Here is a 16,373-nt window from a genome sequence, read left to right on the forward strand (position 1 = left end):
TCTGCCTTTTACACCAGGGACGGCCCGTTCTGTACAAATACAAAGCTCTGGAATATAACATTTCCCAGAGGTCAGTAAAAATCTGATGAAAACACTAAAGTGATGAACAAAAATCTTAACAGTGGGAAATGTTTTATGGGTGCATGGAAGTTTATTTACATTCGCCATATGCCTTTGAATCAAGTTACTTTAAAAGAACTTGAAAACATTTACATAAAATACACACTCTCACTACAATTAACTGTAAAATAAAAACAGATATACTATTTGCTTTCAATAAATCTCTTACAAACACATGAGAGCATACTACAAAATTATCTTTTATTCCCTAAGAAGTTATGACAAAAATAGTCAAACTGTCACAGGAGGAGAACACACACTGGTATTCAAATTACCATATTTCTCAAATACACCGTGCTGAATATAGTCCATACAAATGATCTTTTCAATCAGATTACTCTAAGCAAATTTGGTCATGTTTTGAGGAGGAAGGGAGTGCTCACTTGTTATTTAAATCACACAGTGCATGAGGGAGGCAGAACGTTAGGAGCAGACCTGAGACACAGACGTACAACTGTATTCAGGGTGAGTACTCTCTTCACCTGCTTGTTGCACTTTTCTCAGTTCTCAAGCCAACGAGAGATGCTTCTTGTTTCAAGGTACTAGAAACTTCTAGATTATGTGATATTTTCCCTTTGCTGTCACCGATTGATTCACATGTAAGAAGCTTAACCACACTGCACACCTGTACATTAACAGATATTCTTTATTTACAGACTATAGACTCTATTCACACAAAGAGGACCATTTCTAGTCCTCCAGTGAAAAATAGAAGAGACTTTCCTAGTGAAAGCCAGCATTTCTGGTGGTAATGGGATAAGGAGATTTTGACACAATTTGGAAGTTAAAAAGGCTAACAGTCTAAGAGGTCAGAAACTTTTTATTTTTTTCCAAAGCTCTTGTTTGGCTGGTTTGGACTGTGACTGACTTTGATTAGGCTGATGACAACTAGGTAACACAAAGCACCATGCAGGGTGAGCAGCTATAAAGAATCAGATATTCAACATCTGCTCTGCTTCAACAATCTTAAAGTTGCCTGAAAACCACTCCAGAAGTGCCCTAAATGACAATGTACAGAAGTTCTCTTGTAGCTGCTAGGGTAGATATTTCTAAGTTTTCTTGTGAAAAGAAGAATAACTAGTTTTGCTATGCAATTATCCAATCTCCCATCTCGTACTTATCAGCTAGCCTCTGAAAATGGCAGAGCAGCAGATACTACAAAAAGTACACTGCCAACAGCAAAGAATAAATCATTCTAGCTGAATCACTTGGAGGGAGTGAAACATCTGTAACAGATTTGTGTAGCATACAAGGGACACAATGGAGCTGATTCACCAACTTTTTTCACTTTCCAACCTCATATTGTATTGCAGCAACACTTAACACAAAAATTAAATAAAATATAAACTTCCTGTAAGGTGCTACTTACACTTTTGTGCAGAACTATATAGCAGAAAAGGTATATTCCCAAAGAGTTCCCCAAAAAGACAGCCAAATAATAATACAACTCTCAATTACTGCAAAATAATTTACAAAAAACACTGGAAGACATCTGACAGATACACCAAAGGGAGGGAGGGGAGAAATCAGCAGGCAGTGCAAAGTACTGGGCAGAGTTTAGTTAGCTTTATGCAAGTATATTCTGAAGTCTGTATCTAAAGTAAAAAGGCCACAGTGATTTGATTAGAGATTGCCGAAATGTTAAAACAGACACAAGAAATTGCATAATTTAGTAGAAACGTTCTGACAGATAGCTGTGTCTATAATGCACACTGACAAAGACCTTAGAAGCATCATTTATGGATGAGATGTCCATCATTTAAGAAAGTTCTTCCAACTGTAGAGTGTTCAGCAAAAACAAGGCAAGTGAGCCTGTTAGCCACTGTTCACTGCTGGGAGACGCAAAAGGAAAAGGTTGAAGCAATACAGGGACATCTGGAGACTCTCCTGGTTCTGAAGTTAAATCTGGACAAGCTTCATTACAGTTTCTATGTTTGGCTCTTAATAGAAGGGAGCAAGAACAATATGTTAGTTGCATAACTGTTAGTTGAACAGAAAGTAAAGCTTGAGACCTGGGAGAAGTGACAGATCAATCGGGTAAGCCTGGGGAAGAATCAGAGGAAATTACTACTCTCCAGCCTCAAGCTGAAATGCTAATTAGAGACAATACACAGGCAGGATAGAGGAATTAGAGAACATCTACACAAGTACTGTAATTTAAGATTAGTAAACTTCTTTAAGAGTTGGAAAGAATGAGTCTGCTATTATAGGGGATTGTCAAACTGTTTAGGCTATATTTCAAAAGGAGTCTTTAAAGTCCTTAAAGATGGACTTGTGAAAGCTTTCTTACTGCATATGTGGAGAAGTATACAATTAAGCAAGTTTGGGGTTTGGGACTTTGAACACTTACCACCATGCATTGCAGGGGGAAGACACCACAACACAGCAAAGATAACATCTTAAAAACAAATCACAGAAAGAATCAAATCCAGGAATATTCCATAACTAATTCCATTTAGGAATTGATGGAAAATAATATACTACAGCAAGGAAATGGTTTTGAACTTCTGGTGGGTTATGCAGAAAACCACAAATTAATTTTCTTCTATATAAACAAGAACATGGAAAGTCACTAAAAAATGTTCTCTCAAAAACTGCAAGATTGGGAAAAGTGTAAAGAATATGACCAAAGAAACAGAAATTCTTCGTAATTTTTTAATGAACTATACATTATCATTAACCACCACCCCCTCTAACTGAATCTAAGGTAGACCAGACTGTGCCTAGCAAACTCCTAGCAAAAGCATGTGAAGCGTAACTGTCATGACTAATTCCAAAAACACCGCTGCCCTGCAAGACAAGGCAAATTCCCCTTTTGTACCCCAAATTCTCTCTCACTTCTTTACCCTAAGCATAAATTTACCCAGCTGTTATACAAAGTCATGCAAAGATGTCAGAATTACGAGGATCTCTCTACGCTCTATCACTGACCACATGTACAACCTGCAGGCAGGACACAGCCCTAACAAAATGTAGTGAAAACAGTATAAGAAACTAATCACTCTGTTGTTTGATTCCACATTTCAGTCTTTCTGGCATTATTTAACAAAGTGAGAAAAGGAGGACAAAAACGATAGAATTTACTTTATTACAAGTTGAACTTTCTTCCCGTCTTCAAGAATGATATCCACACTTCAAGTTACATGCCTGTTTTCTTAGATTATTACCAGAAATACATTATAACAGTCAAAGAACAGGTAGAAGGGGTTTTCCATAAAAGTTTGTCCATTCATTTGCAGTGTATATTATAACATCTACTACTGACCACATGAGCTGTTACAAAAATCCTACACCATGTCAGCATGCTTTTTACACAGTTGCATTCCAGTCACAATTTCAATCATATGCAGATTGCTAGTGTTTTTATTGCTGATATACACATATAGTTTTAATCACCCTCCTAGAGAAACTCAGCAAGCGATCATCAAAGTATAAAAAATAAAGAAGAAACTTCAGGGACCAGTGGGGAAAAGCATCAGAGCACAGTGGCTAGCCACTTACTGTGAACTCACAGTGGCACTTAACAGTGACCTCTTGCAAGGTCTTTAGGTCAAGTGTAACAAAGAGCAAAAGCTCTGAACGCTTGCTTGAGTGCTGTGCAAGGGCTCACTACTGCAAAGTCTTGTATATGCAGGCTTATTTAAGCGAGTAGATCTTTTAAGTTCAGTGGGAAGTGCTCACATGCGTCAAGTTATTTATGTGTAAGTCTTTGCAGGAGCAGACCCCTAAGTATGGAAGGAGGTTATGTTCTGTTTTTTTAAATAACACTTTTCTGAATCTGTAGAGCTGTTTTTCTTACCTGAAGTCTAGTATTCATTTCCAAGAAGTAGAAATTCTTACTGGAGTCCACAAGGAATTCTACTGTTCCAGCAGATGAATACTTTACTGCTTTGGCAAGAGCTACTGCTTGTTCTCCCATTGCTCTTCGAGTTTCAGGGTCTAGAAAAGTGCTACAATACAGAAACAATGCCCTTTTTTAGTTAAAAAAAAACAGTAATAATTAAATAATTTCATCTTCTGCTTAAACTACCACCAAAAGAGGACAGCATCATTACTTAAGTTATGAAAACATGTCAAGACTGTCAAATGTATGCCTTTACATTTATACTGCTCCTAAACAGATACACTGCATGCTTTGCAATTACTGCTAATATATAGGAAATTCAGGATAGATAACAGTATTCTCTAAAATATAACAGAACACAACTTTTTTAGAACACTGAGATCTATAATAATGCAAGTTAAAAATAAATACATACAAATCCATGATACTTTAGAAGGCATATCTATTTGCAAAAAACTGTAACTAAAAAATCCATCCAATAGAAATATGAATGACAAAATACAAGTCAAGAGGTCTAAGGGGAATTTATTTTCTGACTCTGAATTAAAACAGCATGGCTGTTTCATTGAAATTCTGTAGAATAAATAAGTTTTGGAGTTTCATGAAATATTTATCTGGGCCTCTCATGTAAGATTACAATGAAGAAAATCTGGGCATTCATAATATTTAACTAGAACACCATCAACAGTATCATGACTTAAACCTTCATATCCTGTATTTCCTCTCTCAGCTTTACTTGTAAGCTGAAGACTAGTTATCCGTGTTTGTTAACTGCAATTCATTCCTTTCCACAAATCCTGGACTCACTCCAGGGCACCGGAAGAGCACCTCAGCTACTAACTTGGGAGCCACTGTGAACACGGCCCAAATGCCAAGCCTTCTCATTCTAGGAGAGCAACATGCCAGTTCCACTGCTCCAGAGAATTAAAAGACTTGCAAGTGTACATATTCTGCTTGCTATTCTCCTCTGTACTGTAAATGCAGATTTAGATTAACCCACACAGATTGTTAACTTAGAGGTATAGAAACTTCCATCAAAGCTGTGAAACTGGTTGCCCCTCACCCAGATACACTGACCTTCAGTGAAAGACAACATGTAGCTGTTTCATCTTATATAAGCTTATAAATATGCTTATTATATTTCTGCAGTGACTTACACTAGGTACATAACTCAGCTATCATTTTAAAAGTACGTTTTTAAGGGAAGAGGAAGTCATTTCTACCTTACCTCTAAGTTACTGTTTAAAACAAAAATATCAGATGTTACATATTTCTTGAGGTGTCCCTCAAGAGAAAGTCAGAATTCTGTAAAGGAGCCATCAGAAGCCTCCATGTATCTGAAGTGGCCCCATCAAAGTCAGTGAAGCTCCATCTGGGGCCCAGGACCGCACTCAGACAGAAGCTAGTGCTCAGTCAGGACTTATCTTTCAAGACTTACTATGGGAGTTTTTCACTAAGACCTGAACTCACAGAAGAGCTAGAGACTTCCACCACAACAAACCATATTTGACACAACACAAAAAGTGAGAAAATATCTAGGCAAACTAGGAGACAATGGAAACCTTTTCTTTATGGGAAAAGTGCTACTTTGTACCTCCATCCTTTCCATGCCCACATGGGCAGATTCTGATGGACGGGAGGGCAGATATTTTCAGAATTTAGGGAAAAATTTCTTTCTTGGCAAACAACAGGATCAATAGGAAAAGGAAGTCTGATCCCAAGAAAGCTATCAGATCCTATACCAGATCAAAGGAAAAAAAACAGATGTTGTGCAAAACTGTGTCAAGTCTATCAAAATAGGCACCTCATAATATTTCGTATTTTGATTCAGTAAGAGGATAATACAGTACACAAAATCAAAAATCTATAACTCAGTTTGGGGTTTTTGGACAGCTTTGATCATGAAAGGTCAATGAGTAGCTTACAAAGAACAGAACCTTTTCAGTATCAGCTTCGTACTCTATTTCTAGAATAACCATCTCATATGTATGAAAGACAGTTACTCCCCTTTATTACAGTGATGTCTTCCCTGTATTTGTTAAATGTAGGTCTGAGATCTCTCTGTTCACCTCCTGCTGTAGCCAAAGAATGGAACAGAGGTGTCACACTGCTAAACTTGATCTCTGCCGCGTGGTTAAGCTTTATGCTCTAAAATGACTGGATCATCCCTGCAATCACGTAGGTTAATTAACCAAAGTTTTCTTATTCCCCTCTGCCACTTTACCTTTCGTATACATTGTTTCTCCCTTCTTTAACAATGCACCTCTTACAACTGAAATAACTCTTCTCCAATCTAATTAGGCATCACTCAAAAACACATCATTTTAAACCTGACTTCAAATCTTTTTCTCACACATATATCTGTTATTCTTTCGACCAAATAGCTCCTATGGCAGCATGAAGGCTGAAAAGTAAAAAGAATTCACAAGATAAAAGCACTAGAAAAAAAAAATAAGATCAGACCTGACATATTTCACTGATAAGACCTTCTTCAAGCTGTTGTAAAGTTGATCAAAGACAATACAATTGGTTTCTCCCATTGTTTCTACAGCTGGAGAGATGAACCACATGGGCAAGATGTTACCTCTCCACTTCTAGTTCATCCGATAATGTTTCCCAAAATATCTCCACCACCTTCACTCACACATAAGGTTGAGATTTTGAAAAGTACAGACAGTTACACCATCAGTGAAAATTTATTGCTCAGCTTAGATGAAAAAAAAAACCACAAATCATCCATAACATTTACCCTTCCTCTGAAGATATCACAACACTGGGAAGGTCACCTTTCCTGCTCTTAGGAAATAGTTAGGCATACTGTTTGTTTAAAAAAATTTACTTACCTACAAAAAACATTCTGCTTTAAGATATCTATTATGTACTATACTACCATACCATGGGCATAAATATGCTAAAGTGTTTGAGAACACAGTTTTGCCCCCACATCTAAACTGTGCCCACCTATGAATCATGTACACAGCCACAAGAGGCGGCTCACTGTTTCTCTTACCCCAAACCCTTCAAGGATTTACAAAGTGATAGGAAATGTACAATCTGATATATATACATGCACAACTCTAAGGAGAACTTGTACATAGAGTGTAGTTCAGTAATACACCTTTCTGCTAAATTCTTGCCTACATACATTTATTCAAATTGTCGCTGGCTTCAAGTAGCACCTTGGCAGTTAATCTGGAATATGATGCTGAAGTACTTGGCATCATACTGAGATCTTTCAGAGAGACCTTAGTTCTTGGAGAAAGTGAAAGAAGTTGCTGTCTGTGCACCTTCCAAGGATAGAAGCATTCCTGAGAGAAACTAACAATGGAGCATGCAAAAAAGGTCACAAAAATAGTTTAACTTGCATTCTAATGCAGTTACTTACTGGTAAACTAGCCTCCCCTTTAAATCTCCTGCCTCTTAGATCTTTGTCACAGGCAGAAATAGAAACATTTTTGTCCTTTGAACTGAAAGAACATCTGTCAATTTAAAAAGACACCACAAAACTAACATCTAGCATAGATAAGGCAATCTCAACTCTGAACATATGCAGTTAGGAAAAAAAAACATAATAAATTATTTCCTGCATGACATGAAACTCGGGGAAATTTTGGGAAATTGTTGAGAGACTGTCCTAAGAATCACCTTATTCTGAAAGTCTGGGGTGCTAAGGTTTAATCCAAAGCACATGGAATCACTGTTGAAAAGTAGAGACAACAAAGGAGAATAAGCAGGCAGCTAGCAAGTTCTAAGGACTCACTCACTGTCTGTGCTAATACAGATCCTGCATGCCAGTACAGAATACAGTAGCAGGGTGTTGCTTCCACCATTACTTGTCCAGGAAAGGTCTGAAAACGTACAGAGAAGGTTTAACACCCAGTGTTCCGAAGCTCAGCATTTTGAGATGATAGTTAGAGACTGCACCTCGAATACCATGTTCAGTTTTGGGCCCCTCACAAGAAAGACACTGAGGCGCTGGAGCATGTCCAAAGAGCAACAAAGTTCATGAAGGGTCTAGAGAACATGTCTTATGAGGAGCGGCTGAGGGAACTGGGGTTGTTTCATCTGTAGAAAAGGAGGCTCAGGGGAGACCTTATCGCTCTCTACAACTACCTGAAAGGAGGCTGTAGCAAGGTGGGTGCCAGTCTCTTCTCCCAAGTAACAAGTGATAGGATGAGAGGAAATGGCCTCAAGTTGCACCAGGGGAGGTTTAGATTGGATACTAGCAAAAAATTCTTCACCGAAAGGGTTGTCAAGCACTGGAACAGGCTGTGCAGGGCAGTGATTGAGTCACCATTCCCGGAGGTATTTAAAAGACATGTAGACATGGCACTTAGGGATGTGGTTTAATGCTGAACTTGGCAGTGTTAGGTTTACAGTTGGACTCAATAATCTTAAAGGTCTTTTTCAACCTAAACGATTCTGTGATTCTAAACGGTATTCCATGGAGAATCAAACATTTGATCTCTTTGACTGCTACAGCAAAGGACAGTGCTGGATGATCATGGTGAGTGGAAGAGCCTTTGTGTGGCACTTCTCCATAACAACATTCCAAAAATCTTAACTTTGGGCATCAAATAGTACAGATAGCCAAGTGCCTCTGAACAGCTGGACATTCCTTCACCCAAGTGGTGAGGCAAAAGTTAAAGTGCTTTAAAAAGCTTCCAACAGGTTCTGATATTATTAGATAGGACACCTGATCTCACCAAAGTGAAGTTTAAGAGCAGTCTTTTGAGCTCCAGTTATTGAATAGGAAGTCAGCTAAGACACTTGTATATTTACTTTCTATTGATCCATTTACTTTAGATTGATCCTAAAGGATCAACGGATTTTCTAATAAGCTTATAAGCCTTATTTCTCCACGAAAAAGAATCCCTTATTAATCACTCTAGCAGACAGGAAAATACAACCACACTCTCACATTTTTGCTTGCCAAAGTACACTGTCTCATAGCAACTCTCTCTGAAAATTACTAGAGAAGAGTTTGGGCACCGGAGGAACAAAAACTGAACTAAGGAACAACAGACTATTAAGTGTTACTCATCCGTTTAAATTTCAGCCTCTGTGGTGAAATGAGAAGTCAACAGCATCTTCCAAAAAGGTCTGAATCTAGAAGCAAAGAAAATTACTGCAAATCACTAGGAGTTTTGTGTAGCACCAACTTTGTCCAGCACTAACTACAAAACTAGCAATGATCAGATGTGTCTTATTGTTTGTGCTTCCCAGAACAGAGTAGGACAGCTGACTACATGTTAAAAGGGTATAAGCAAAGTTTGTTGGTCTCCTATTTGAAACTGGGGGATTGACCACTGTGAACACCAGGGCTCCCTTGAATACTGTAACCTCATCAGGGTGTAAACTGAAGTTTTCTCTCCTCACGAAAGAGGCTTGGTTTGGGTTTTGTTGGTTTGTTCTGGTTTTTGGGTTTTTTTACAAGAGACTGAACTTCCCTAGGAAAACTCAACATTCAAACACAAAATGATCCCATAAGGTTATGTTCAACAGCTGCAGGCTTAACTTTCAGAAAATCACAGAGATTATTCTCATAGCCAAAAGGCCCTCAACAATCAGTCTCTTAAACTAGATACTTAGGAAAACATCATCATAGGAAAAAAGTAAATCAAAAGAGGCTTGAGAAGAGGTCAAAAGCCCTAAATTGTACAAAAGACAAACAAACATTTTAGCCCAAAGCATCCCTATCTCCTGGGCTTCATGAAAAAAAAGCTTCAACCTATCTCAGAGCTCTTAAAAGCATCTACTATTTAAAACAGGAGAAAAAAAGGACTACTGAGGACTTCTTATTTCCTCCACTCAGCCATACAAGAAAAGGTGTTTCCAGGAGTCATTAATCAGTGAGACTAACTGAAACAGCATTCACAAGAAGGACTAACTTCAGGCTTTAGGGTCTCTACAGTGTCTCACAGAAATTAGTGCCCTGCTTATCTGCACCAGTCTTGTAATCCTTTGTAAATAAATGGATTCTGCAGCAAACTGCAAGGGGCTGTAAGGCAGATAAGATAAGGCTTCCAAAGCTGTCAGTAAAGTCTGGAGAGTGTAAAACATTCAACAACAAGAAGCAAGAAGAGTTTTCACGCCAAATTTTGGAAGCTATTGACTTGACCACACTCTTTTGTAGAGTTATAGGAAGGGATGAGAAAAATTACTGGCAACTCCAACAGAGAAGCCCAAGAAAGTTAAAAGGCTGATATTTCTGATGAAAGAAAACACTCTGATTACAGTTGGCTGGGGAGAGAAACACATATCATTTCCTTTAATTGACCACAGGGATGGAGAATGATCAGACAGAAGAGGCAGGCAGCACCTTACAGGTACTCCCGAGCCAAAAGACTCTCCTAAGTGCTTAGGTAGACATATATGCACACTCACATTATAACAGGACCTGAAGCCTTCACATTTCACAAACAAAAACATAGTAAGGTCTTTAGGCATAAGGCTTCTAAGAAATCCACAAGCACTGCAGGAAGCAATGACAGGTATTTAAGCATTTATTAGTGGTTCTGTATCCTTAGATTTAAACTTTATTTTTCAATTTAAAATCTAGGTCGTAAACAGTGCCAGTCCCACAATTATGATCCAACATTAACTTATATGCTGACTATAAATAAACATCACTTGAATTATGTGCTTTTCCTCACATCCTAAACTGTTGCATCACATAGGTCTGTGCTATAAAATAATGGCAAACCCATCGCAGCTGGTGAACACATTACACTGGGAATTCCCACAGGTAGTAATATACCTCTGTCTGTTTTTCTGAAATCAGAACTTCTTTATGTCCTTTTTTCTACACATTTTCTCCGATGAATGCAATGCAACAGAAAACACAGCAAGACCATACCTTGCACAGCAGCAATGTATTTCATCTCCATTTGAAATCAGTGGGATTAAGATCATTTAGCACCTTTGAGTTACTGGACACCTACATCTATAGTTCACTACCATGAATGGTACTAGAAGTGTCACAGTATTTAGTACTTCATGCTCTATTTCAAATAGAAATAAACAGTATTATCTGGCCCTCTCACAATTACTATAGCATAGTCAAATATCTGTATCTGTGGTAAAATGAATACTTATTCCATACTTTATTTTGCTCTTAACTCCAAAAGCTGCATGGCAAAGAAAAGGAAAAATAATCTCAGATACATTAATCTCATATACCACATATATTTGATTGGTAAGATCTATATCCATTTTATAAAAAATCATGAAAAAAAATTAACAACACAGCACCTGTTTTCTTCTTACAGAAAGACATCATGAAGCAAAATCAGAACACCCCCAAGTACAACATCAAAATTGCATTACAGTTAAATGACTATAACTTAAACGTTTTTTGTGGTTTTTAACAGAATAAAATTTGCATGCACTTGCACAGTAAATAAAATCAGCATTTTTCCAAATGTTCTTTCAATAACTGAAGCTGCATCAAGAGTCTAGTATACATACCTTGGTGCTTCCTCCACAACTTTTTGGTTTCTCCTTTGAATGGAGCACTCTCTCTCATTCAACCACAAGGCATTACCATGTTTATCTGCCAAAACCTGAAATAATAACATGCTGCCATTAACAAACAGATGTATGTATATGGCCTATAGACATTATACTAGTATGTATCATTAAGTTAGTTTAATTTAAAAATAATTTCTTTCCAATCTAGAAATAAAGGTTGGAAAAAATGCTAGTGTAGAAAATTAATTGTATATGAAATACTAATTGAATGCTCCTTCAAATTCTGAACAGGATTATTTTTAAAGACTCTATAGTCTACACATAGCAAAAATCCACTCACTCCAAAATTTGTGAGAAACTCCCAAAAGTTCAGAAATCAAAAGACTGAAATAAGATTAAAACTATGTTTTCAGGCATTTAAAACTGTATTGCATAATTAAATTACACTCAAGCATATTGTTAAGCAATATCTTGTGTCAACGAAGAAGAGAAACATCTCAAAGGATGCCAAAACTTTGCTCCTGAATTACACACAATAGTTTTCAGAAACAATGCTTAACAGAGCTTTCTCAGTAGGTGAACCACAGAACTCTCTTTAATGAAGAGGAAAGTCTTCAGAAACTTTGCAATCTTTTATTAAGAATAAAATTTGCTACTTCCTCACTACTTTCAATGGAAATTGAAGCAGTAGTTTCAAGGAGTTTCTCAAAAATCAGGTGTCAACTGCAGTTCTTGGCTGCAGCTTCAGTTCATGGAATAATTAAACAGAGTCAAGCATGTAAATCCAACTACCTAATTACATATTGGAAAAAAAAACAAGTCCAGCATAAGAGAAATCTCAACTGATTCTGCAACTTCAAACTGGAAAGAAAAGTAAGACAAGGAATTCTATCCCTTTATGAAATCAACTGTACAGTGCAACTATTTCCAATGGTGGGATAGTAGATTTGAAGATTCAAGCAGACTTCTTCCAATCTTGTAACGTTATATTCTACATTTATTCTTGGAACAATTTCTTTCATTGCAGACCACACCTGCTCCCTTTATTCCTTACAAAATTTTCCCTCTAATCCATTTTTTTCCATCTTCCTGCTCTGATCTGCAGGAACCTGTGCCAATATTCATGCTTCATTCTTTAATAGTGCAGTTCTACACTGAAAACAGACAAGATAAAAAAAGGAGACAATCTTCCTCAAACTGCGTGAACTCAACCATATCTACTCACATTTGTGACAACGAATCTGTATTATTTATTATTCCTTTTAGCACTACAGAGCGAGTGTGGCACTAAGCAAGATGAATTCCTGCATCAATGACACCAATGCTTGCTGATGCGTGAATAATCTGAGTAGATGTGACTGAAAACGAGGCACTGATCTCATGAAGACAACTCGCGTGCACTGTGCAGCACGACACCCAGAGTGCTCCGCACCCTATACAATCAGACTTATCTTTTCCCCAGAAATTCTGTTGCACTCCCATAAATTTATGGAGCTTTCTAGGGGAAAAATCCACTCCAAAGAGTTCTACAAGACTGATGACTTTGGGAGTTCCTGAGCTACAGCTTGTCCCAGAACCTTCTTCCCTGCCCAGGGGGAGGTTTATCAGCAGCAGCATGAGGGTACTTCAGCCAACTGCTAGATTCTGTAACAGGCAAACCCCAGCAGCATCTAAAGCAACTTCCTATCCGAGTCCTAACTCATCCAATCCAGGACTAAACATCACAGAGCTCTATAGAAACTCACTTGGGAGGACAAAAGATATTTAGGGGTTTTTTTTAATCTTAAAACAGTACCTCTAGGGCACAGCACGGTACTTGATAGAAAAATCGCTATCTTGTAAGTAGAATGGTTCCTTGTGAGCACTTCTGTTTCATTCTTAGAAAGCCTACAACTTGCCACAGAATTCAGCCTCACCAAAATAAATAAACCAAAAAGTCCTGGGATATTTCAATAAAAACGAGTTCCTGTGCTTCTCTCTTCTCTCTCGCTGTATTTTCCTGAAGGGGATAATAAAATATTTTTCAAGCCAACTAGGAAATATTTTCTTTCACTTCAGGACATTTCTTGTATCCTACTTAATTTCTGCAACCTGAACATTAAAATAAATGTTTTTCCATTATCAGTTAATATGGCTTGAAGAGACATGCATGAATATTTACAATGAAAACATAATTATAAACTGAAAAAGCCAAACAACATCTAGTGTTAGGCTTTTACTTTCATTTTGAGTCCAAAGTTTTCATTATCAGAAACTAAAGACACTTACTTCATAAAACAATTATACTTCAGAAGACATTTACAGAATGTTGAAATCATCATCTCTGAAATGACGTGAGATTCCAATACACATCTCACTAAAAATGCATGTCACAGCAACAGCTTTTTTCTAAATATCTAAATATTCCTAGAAGAAAATGTCCTGTTTTGTGGGATTAGATGATTGTGACATTAGTATGTGCTATATACATCTAGATTCCAAAATAATTAAAGTATTGTAACCTCTACCACATGATTCAGCTAAATTCTACTTCCAGCTGTAAAACTGCTATTTAGCCAAGCAATAGTTAGACATTCCATGTACTCTTTAAACTCAGGTCCTTTATATAAGATATTTCAGAAGAACAAGGCTTCAAATCAGTTCAAGCATAAAGTCTATTTGGACTCTATTTTCCTGTTAATTGTTTTAGTCTTTTCTCATGTTTTACAAAGTGATTGTTTTATAGCTAGACACAGGAAACCCCTTATTTAACAATTTTAAGTACCAATGCTTTGGAGCTATATGAGAATGTTAAAAAAAAGTTCTATTTAAAAGTTACTGCTAAATTAATAAATATTTGGCATCTGGTCTCAAATTGTTTGTATATTTAACAGTCTGAAAATGAACCAAGGTCAACGTCCTAAAGCTGATAAGAACATGAAGTTAAAATGATATGCTATGATATTGTTAAAAGGTATCATCAAAGTGTTTGTGTAAGGAAAACAACATTCACTGTACACTTATTAGAAATAAAACTATGAATTATTAATAGAAAAGCTATGTTGTTTAATCTAGGTGAAATTATTTGGCTGTTCTTAAATACAGTACTGCTTAATTTTTTTGAGGTAACTTTTTTTAAACCTAAAGGAATCAAGACAATGTAAAAACTGCCCCTAACTCATGAAAGTATGGAAGACTCAATCTCATCTAAATTTAGTCAGTCAGTAGGAACCTGCTGAAGCTCACAAACCTGCAAGCACTGAAAGGAATAGATCTTTAATGTATACTGATTTGCATAGAAAAAGAGAAAGAAACAAAGACACAGGTAGCCAAAAATTATTAACCATGGCAAGAGAATATAGGAAGATGTTCAAGCAATCTGACCTCTTTTGTAACCTAAGATTAATGCTGAAACGAAATGTTTGCTATATACCTTTTTGTGACCCTTCAAAAGAGAATAGGTTGGGGTTTAAATTTCATTTTTACAGACTGTTTCTTCATTTCACATATGCAGTAAGTTAGCCTGTGCACATAAAATAAATAAAAACATAGGAAGTATCAGGTTGTGTGCACATATCCGGCAGAGTAAAAAATGTTAAGCATTTCTCTCTTACAAATCATTCCACACTACCAAATGTATTGTTGTTGTTTCATTCAGTTACTGAGCTACTGTCAAAATACTTCAGGCTCTCACTGTAAAAGAAAACATGCCACAACTTAGAAAGAGTTTGTATTTTGGACAAAAATAAATTACACTTCTTTTGAGAAAATGAACATACTCCATATAGATCTCTCATCATAAAAGATTATTTCAAGGCTATTGACAAAGCCAATTTAGCTGCCTACATAAGATCAAACACATCACAAATTTAAAAATGTGATTTGTTAAGAGTCTGTCTGAAACAAATGAGTCTTGCTCTGCATCAGCACATCTGGCTTAGCACTAGATCCAATAAAAGATATAAATGGTCATAATCCAGAAGTTAAGGAGAATACACCTGATTTTGAACCACAAACTGCCCAAAATGGGACACAAATCCTTCTGAGTTCCCAGGGAGCATTAGATCCTTCAGAACAGAATCCAAAATAGTGACAAAACCACCTAGAGCTTGCAAGAAAAGCACAAACTCCTACATCCTCTGCTGCACTCAAGCACTGCAATCAGGATCCAGAGTTCAAGCTCCAGCCCTCAGGACAGATGCCTACAACCTTTTTCCCCCCTCCCCCCAAAGAATTGAGCACGGTTCATTGTCTTCCTGCTAAAGAAAGGCTAGAGAGTAAAAACAGGAAGGCTGTATTGTGCATGATAGCCCTGTAGTTTGAGCAATGGCCCAAGACACAGGAAAGCACAAGACTCAGCCTTTTTTAGCAGATTGTTTGAAACATTTTGAACTTTGATTTAATTTATTAGTCCAAACCTTATTAAATAGACAAACAATAATAGTAGGAGTAATAATAATACCACCAACCTGGATTTCTATGTGACGAGGGTTATCAATGAATTTTTCTATCAGTAAACGATCATCACCAAAACTTGAAGCAGCTTCTTGAGATGAAAACCTAAAACCTTCCCTTAAATAATGAAAACAACAACAACAAAAAAAATCTGTATTTTAAAAGTCAAGTTCTGAAGTACACAAGGAGAAGGAACACTTGTTCATTCCAGTCATCTGGCAACACACACATCCAAAACTCAAGTTTTACCATTTGCACTTGAGCCTTTAATGAGTATCCCTTTTTATTTATTTTTTTTTACAAAGATGAAAAAATTACATTCTCAAGGCACAAAGAATTTCACTGTGTTTAAAAAGTCTGAGCAATTATTTGTATGAATTTTCTTTGTTGGCATTTTCTTCTGCAAAAGTAATGAAGTAATCAAATTTTAAAAACCATTAATTACCAAGCACTTGTTATACAGAAGGTAAAGCTTACCACTATTTAAGGTATGCAGCCCCCT

At 36.9% G+C, this 16,373-nt stretch overlaps 1 protein-coding gene across 5 annotated transcripts in view; it reads right to left on the reverse strand.

The window, feature by feature from the left end:
* The window catches only part of PCCA (propionyl-CoA carboxylase subunit alpha), a 288,817-nt gene that overhangs the window by 173,500 nt on the left and 98,944 nt on the right, over positions 1–16,373 (reverse strand). For 4 of the 5 annotated variants that reach the window (XM_074859347.1, XM_074859348.1, XM_074859350.1 and 1 more), the window contains 3 exons: positions 15,886–15,988; positions 11,435–11,529; positions 3,920–4,070 (listed from right to left, as the gene is read on the reverse strand). In XM_074859347.1, the coding sequence (XP_074715448.1) occupies positions 3,920–4,070; positions 11,435–11,529; positions 15,886–15,988 (349 nt within the window). Of the gene's footprint in view, positions 1–3,919; positions 4,071–7,109; positions 7,130–11,434; positions 11,530–15,885; positions 15,989–16,373 lie in introns of those variants that run through there. The other variant, XM_074859351.1, reaches the window with a different exon arrangement.

This window comes from Strix uralensis, chromosome 2 (genome assembly GCF_047716275.1).
Source record: "Strix uralensis isolate ZFMK-TIS-50842 chromosome 2, bStrUra1, whole genome shotgun sequence".
Classification (NCBI taxonomy): Eukaryota; Metazoa; Chordata; class Aves; order Strigiformes; family Strigidae; genus Strix; species Strix uralensis.